The sequence below is a fragment of the Nematolebias whitei genome, chromosome 6 (genome assembly GCF_014905685.2).
Source record: "Nematolebias whitei isolate Nwh7 chromosome 6, NemWhi1, whole genome shotgun sequence".
Lineage (NCBI taxonomy): Eukaryota > Metazoa > Chordata > Actinopteri > Cyprinodontiformes > Rivulidae > Nematolebias > Nematolebias whitei.
The window spans coordinates 36,547,290-36,554,284 of NC_056503.1; the positions used below are offsets into that span (position 1 = coordinate 36,547,290).

Consider the following 6,995-nt stretch of genomic DNA (forward strand, 5'->3'; position numbering starts at 1 on the left):
ATGTCTTCAGCTGGCGGAACAGAGGATGTTTTGCGGCAGGTCAACCAGTTTTGGTCAATGCTGGATGATTTGTCTCAAAATGACGCTGCGGGATACCGCAAGTTCATAGAAAAACAAATGAAAAAGGGCGCTGAGTTCACCGCACCGCCTGAGCTACACTCGCGCGTGAGGACTGACGTGCTGGTGAGTAAGAAGCCACAGGTGTTTCATTAAAGGTGTGTGGAAGGCCGTTGTGACATATAATCAACACTTATTCCTCTTTACATAAACGCTTTCCACCTTGTCAAATCGATATTAGTCAGAATTTAATCTACAACAGCATTACTACTAGTAAAATTAAAAAAAGATCTTCACATTTGAGATTGTGTTAGGAAAATATCTGAAAATTAAGTTAAGAGGCCATGTTTACATTGAAGTGTAGAAATCTGTAAATATTTTTTTCTTTTATAAAAAAAAAAAATTAAGATTTACCTCAAATCATTCTTCTTATATCTATTCTTAGTCATGTAAATTAATAAATAAAAACATTGGGGTCAACCGATATTCATATTAAAACTTGTTTAAAATTACTTTCAGACATCAGTAGTTGGAAGTTGATGAAAAGCATTGTAATTACAAGAATCTACGTTACTTTACTTTTATTATCTATTAACTTGGAATGCTAGTATACCAAAAAAAAAAAAAAAGGTAGAATGAAAATTATGACTATAGCTGTTGTGAATATGTGAAATATTATTTTCTTCTGGTGAGATTTTTTTATTCAGTCATTCTAGAGAGTAAAAAAACACACACGGGTGCGACTCTGAAAGTCAAGGAAAACATAGAAAATTACTTTCACGTCTTCCAGAAAGGGAAAACTCAGGGGATTTGATCATGTACTTGATGTGTACCTGTACTGCTAGTATTCTAGTATCACAGAGTCCATGTTTTGCTTATACAGTGTACATAGTACATGATGTATCCTTACTGACTGGCTATGATATCTTTTTAGTATCTGATGTGATACAATAGAATTAGTAATTAGGAATGATTGCTGTATGCATGTACAAAGTACCATAGGCTACATTATACTTTAGTTTTGAATGTTTCGTGTGACTAAAAGATCTGGAATTCCAGGATTTCCTCAGGCAACAATCAGGGAAAACTCTGGGAATTTATTCCTATGTAAGACGTAGGAGAAGTGGCATAGTTTCTTCTGTCTGAAATGTTGGTTTTGGAGAAGACAAATGACATTCAGGATGTTTGAAACAGGTACTATAAACTGGAATTCAGTTTCCAGACAAATGAGTAAACTCCAATTAATCTGACAGTTCGTCAAAAATTGTAACACTCATCTATGTGCCATTACCATGTTTGATTCCAGCTATTTAAATAAAATATATAGCAAATATACAACCCCACAGTTTGATATAAAACTAATTGCATCATACTTCAAGATGTTCTCATACCATATACGACATGAGAAGCAAATTTTTGCAGATGCATTTAAAAGTATTGGATTCTAAATGTTCTTTAGCTGATTAATAGATTGACTGTAACAGCTGTCTGACTCCTCACAGGAAACATGCCATGTCTGTAAATCTGTCAAACTTTGGTATATTAATAGCTATGAAATATGTCATGTTTTGTCAGTTCCTTGACAGTACATCTGTGTCCTCATCAGGAACCAGAACCAGGCTTGCTTTACATTAATATATGCAGCTGGAAACGTGTCCCCGCACCTCGAAATCCGCATGACACTTTACCGATGTGTGGAGGAAAACTGGAAAGGGGCATCGTCGAAGGTCAAGGTGTGTCTTAAGCCGCAGGACTGTCCACTGAGTTACATGACAAAAACAAGAAACTCAAAGCTGTTCCTCTGCAGGCTGGTGTGCTGTGCTGGATGTGGCGTTAAATCCTGCAGTGCTGCAGGAGAGTAAGGAAGATAAAGTTGGCATTACCAGTGTTTATAAGCTGGCCTTGAGCTTTGCCCAGCAGCAGCATGGAGTGCAGCTATCTCCAGAGTACAGTGTTGTCAACTTTAGCCCAAAAAGTAGCCCAGATGACTTGTACTGTCGGCTTGGGTTTCAGATGCGGCGCAGCACCTTTAAACAACCAGAAACAGGTAAACCCTTCTTTGACCCTGATCATGTGGAGCAAACCCTTTTATGTAGGTCTTTGTTTCTCACCTTGCGTGACTGTGAATGCTCATGAAGCATTCTCACTGATCCATTTTTCTTCCGTACATTTTTCAACATCTCTCCCGTTCCACAAGTGCCATTTCAACAAATCATAAATCAAAATGTTCAGCTCTTTCAGGACAATCCTGCTTTGACTTTTGGTATTGGTGCAACTTTAGCTTTTTGAAATATTTAGCCTTTTCTGCCTATTTTTTTTCCTCATAGAAAATGAGCTCATCCTTCAAATCTTTAGATGTGTTTACAACATGTTACTGCTCCTTTCACATTTTGTTTTGGTTCAGCTTCCTTGTGCAAATTTAAACTTTTTTTTATAGCTAATTTTAGCTGGGTTTTTTTTTTTTTTTCAGCTGTGCTCCTTTCAGATTCATTCTGCTAACTGCAACATTGTTGTGCTTCTTCCAACTTCTTTTTGCTAATTTCAGCTTATTTTTGTAAGTTACAGCTTGTTCTGCTATTTCAATTACCATTTAGCTGTTTTATGCTAATTTAAGCTTTTTCATCTAATTCCATATTTGTTGCACTCATTTCAACTTTTTTCAGCCTAGTTCAACAAAAATGTTCTCCTACTTCATTCTTGTAATTTCAGCTTCTGCTTTTGAACTACTTTTCATCTGTTTTTTTTGCTAATTTTGGCTTTTTTCAAGATAACTTCCACTTTTCTGTGCGCATGTCTGCTTCTTTCAGCATAATTGGGCAAACAAGTGTTCTTTCTGCTTTCTTCTGCTGATTTAAGCTTGTTCTATCTGTTCAGCTAGCTGCTAGCATTTTCTATAATTTCAGCAGTTGCCAGATAAATTAAATATTAGTAATTTCTGCTACTTTCAGCCTAATTAACTTATTTCTGATAATTAAAGTTATGCTCCTTTCAACTTAATTACTGGTATACTAGTTTCAGCTATTTCGGCAGCTGTTATGCTAGCTTTAACTTTTTCAGCTAATTCCATGCTTTTTTTTAAGCTCATTTCAGTTCCACTTCCTTCTGGTAGTTTAAGCTTCTTTCTGCTTTTCAGCTACTTTTCAGCAACTTTTTTGCTAATTTCAGCTTCTTGTTTTTTTTTTAGCCAATTTCCTAAATTCAATTTATCTAGTTAAGGTTAAAAATATATTTCTTATCTCCTTTTAACAGCTAATCAGACTCCAGCTTCCCTACTACTACAAATCTCATCTCAACAATCAGACCAACGAGATGAAGACTCTGCAGACCAAGTTATCTGTGGACCTACAGAGGACATAAAGAAGAATTTGATCCAGGTCATGTCCACCACTTGTGCGGAGCCTCAGAAGCCAGAGTACCAACTTGAGCTGAAGACTGATTCAGCGGGAGTCCCTCGCAGCGTAGAGCTGACAGTGGAGCTGCCAAAGGTTCGCTCCATGTCAGAGTGCCAGCTGCAAGTGTCCGAGGTTAGCAGTTACACTCTGCCCTGAGAAGTTATAATGAACCACTTATTCCAGGAGGCTTCAGTTGGATCATATAAAAAATGTCTCATGTTTTCACTCTTCAGGAAGACGTTCTTCTGGAAGTGGAAGATGTATACTACTTGCTTCTGGAGTTGCCGAAAACTGTAAATGAGGACACTGCATCGGCCATTTTCAACAAGAAGAAACGCAGACTTACTTTGACGATGCATGTTTTGTGATAAATGCTATTTTATAGGTAAAGAAATGAATGCAGAGTTTACTAAGCAAATTACTGATTCTTGATACTGAAAATACACTAAATGTAAAAACATATATTCAATGCATCAAACAAGTTGTCTGTAAATGGTTTCAAAACGTTTCTGAAACAAAAACAGAATTGTCACCACGTGCTGGATGGGACAAAACACAGGAGTGAATTTAATCCACAACCTTCCCAATAAATTAATTGTCTATAATATCAATTTGTGGATGTTTACTAATGTTTGAACGGAGGTGTAGAATTGCTGGAACAGCTGCATTACTTTACTGTTTGCAAGTGGGAATAAATGTTAGTAAAATGACCCAGGCAATAATTTATCTTTATTAAAACATCAAAGTTGATGCAGATGAACAACAACAACAACATTTGGCAACGTAGAACTTGTGAAAAATGTCAGTAAACACTTCTTGATATTGAGGTTTTTGCACACAATGCACAGATCACAGCCTTATTGTAAAATTAAAATTTTTACAGTCCAGACCTTCAAGTATCGCTTTACTGACCAATAAACTGCAGTTTCACATATTCATCTTCAAGCTGCAGACGATATGAATTACATTAAAGAAAGCAGTCAGATGTCTGGTTAATTTCTTGGTATGAAACATTCACATTTTACTTCCTTTGAATTCAAAGGTGCTATCGTCATTGGTCCCAGTTAGTTTTGTAATAGCTGCTCCTTCATATGGCATCGCATGTATTCTCAGAGGAGTCTTGATCCAGCTGGAACAACCGAGGTTCGTAGCGGTGATCTCTGGCGTTTGAGGCTCTACCTCCGCTCTCCATGGTCCTCCTCCACCCACGCTACAATCTTCCCCTCCCAGCCAGGCACGACCGCGCCATCCTGAAACACCTGAACAGCCAACATCCAGCATTTGCATTTCCGAGAGGCTTGTGTTTTAAATGTACGACACAGAGCTAAAATAATCACATTTTCTCACCTATGGAAATGAGTCATGCTATAATGTTATGAAAATGAAGCAGTCAGTCTTTGCATATCTTATTTTACTTCTGTAGGGCTTTACCTCTTCTTTCACCGTGCCGAACTCTGGGTCCAGGGCCTTGAAGTGGTATCTGAAATTGCCTTGTCTGTCTACAGCAGCCTTGAAGTCTCGCAGTGTCACTTCCCCCAGCCTATAAGAACACACTGTCACAATCTATGCATCCAAACACCCACACATGCATTAAGCTTTACTAGGATAAACACTGCTGAAGGACCTGCTTTAAAGCTCTGCTCATGCTTCATCCACTAACTCAGACAGCGGTTTACTTAAAACACATGCACCCTGCTGAGAAGGAATAAACACAGCTACGTAAAGCCACAATTAAGTCATTTTGTTTTCACCTTTTTGGGATGTTAATCAGAAACGGGGTGAGTGAGCGATCTGTGAAGTAAAGCACTTTAGTGGAGACGGCAGCGTCTAATCCCGGACTGCTGTGCGAGTGTGCCATTTCTGGAAAGAACAAAAGCAGCAGACGCTGGAGTTGACGATCAGTAGCAGAACCAGTGCTGCCCTCTTCGCCATTCTCCTCCACACACAGCAATGGCATCATTTGATTTGACAAATCAAATTAAGATTTTTCAGGGGATGACAAACAGTAAATAAAACAAAAGTTTTGTGTGTCTCACTAGAGCTGGGCGGCCAGGAGTCACGGTCTGTTAAGTTGGCTCTGCGTCCCGGTGATTTAAATTCCTGCTGGAAGAACAGCCAGTTACTCATAGTAAACAGCTGAGTCATCATTTCTCAAGTGACAGACGTGCTACAACTTTTTCAAAATTCTCCAGAGATAATGCGTCAGGGAGCGCGTACCCCTCTGTCCTGCCTCCGCTGGATGTCCAAGGAGTGCAGTCGGTCCATGAGACTGGCCACGCCCTGTTCCAGGGTGTCCAGGGTGTGATGCTGGGGGTCGTGACCCGAGAAACTGTCCCTCAGACTGCGCAGAGCCTCCCTGACGAGCTGCAGCTCCTCACCCTGAGACAAACAGTTTTAACTCCCATTTCCAAAAATATCTCATAAAATAAAAACAAAGGATCATATTTAAATCTAATATTTTTGTTGAAAACATTTAAGAAGTTGAGACAGGAGGTGTTGATTTGCTGTCAGCTTTTCCTAATCAGCATGGCATATTTAATCGTCGCATGTGATTGAGAACCGAGGAGACAAACTGCTTTTGAAACAGAAATTATTTTATTTTTCATCTCTTCAACATTGCGGTGCTGCCGACTCGTGGGTCCCCCCCCCCCCCCCCCCCCACTTCATAAAGCACCAAATGCATATATTGTGCTGTGTGAGAAGACCAACAGCTCATTTACAAAACTAAACGGGGTCAAGCATTCTTTAGCTGCGCTGGATTATCACAAATATTGGAGTTTGAAGTATCCTAATAAGTTTTAAATTGACAAATGCTTTTGTTAAATTTGGCAACAAAGATTTTGTGGTGTTTTGAATCTGACCTCAGTGTCAACTTTGTAAAACAAGTTTTGTTAGATATGACATTTTGGTTCCATCAAAACCGGGGCTTAAACCTGCAGCCTCAGGATTATGAGACCTTGGCACTGAACCCCGAGCTACTACAGCCCCTCCAATTCAAACTGAGCCTAATGGTTCTTAAAATGTTTAACTCTTTTTTTAACATGTAACATTTTGTAAGTATTCAAATTTTAAAAAAGCAATAAACTATATTTGTATTCTGTTTTTCTATATAAAAATACATACTAAGTAAGGCTGGACAACAATTCGATATTGATATCAGAGTCAGAGTCAGAGTTTCTTTATTGTCATTCGCACCTCATGTGGTACATGTGGTGGAGCGAAATTATGTACACAGGGTCCCAGTTACATCCAACAATAAAATGTATAAGAAAAACAGTAATAACATCTAAGATATGAACTAAGAAAAACATCAACTAAATATACACTAAGCACTCATAACATAAAACATTGAACATCAGCACAAACATGAACATGAGTCTGTGAGCAGATGTGCACGCATGAACACATCAACAATGAAACAGATCAGCAGCAACATGAAACAGATCAGCAGCAACATGATATGGTTTTTCACAGTGATTATTCTAGTTAGAGATTCATGAGTCTAACAGCCTCAGGGTAGAAGCTGTTCCTCAGTCTAGTGGTTCT

At 38.6% G+C, this 6,995-nt stretch overlaps 2 protein-coding genes across 2 annotated transcripts; one reads left to right on the forward strand and one right to left on the reverse strand.

Moving 5' to 3' along the window:
• pih1d2 (PIH1 domain containing 2) lies at window positions 1-3,817 on the forward strand. The gene is made up of 5 exons (XM_037678234.1): window positions 1-183; window positions 1,664-1,790; window positions 1,865-2,104; window positions 3,307-3,581; window positions 3,683-3,817. The coding sequence occupies exons 1-5, from the start codon at window positions 1-3 to the stop codon at window positions 3,815-3,817; spliced, it is 960 nt and encodes a 319-aa protein (XP_037534162.1).
• A 348-nt stretch (window positions 3,818-4,165) lies between these two features.
• LOC119410931 (dixin-A) lies at window positions 4,166-6,132 on the reverse strand. Its single transcript, XM_037677852.1, has 6 exons — window positions 6,112-6,132; window positions 5,667-5,828; window positions 5,486-5,552; window positions 5,201-5,309; window positions 4,881-4,989; window positions 4,166-4,708 (listed from the first exon to the last, which is right to left on the reverse strand). Exons 1-6 carry the CDS (start codon window positions 6,130-6,132, stop codon window positions 4,625-4,627), a joined length of 552 nt encoding a protein of 183 aa, XP_037533780.1. The 3' UTR covers window positions 4,166-4,624.
• Window positions 6,133-6,995: the final 863 nt, after the last annotated feature.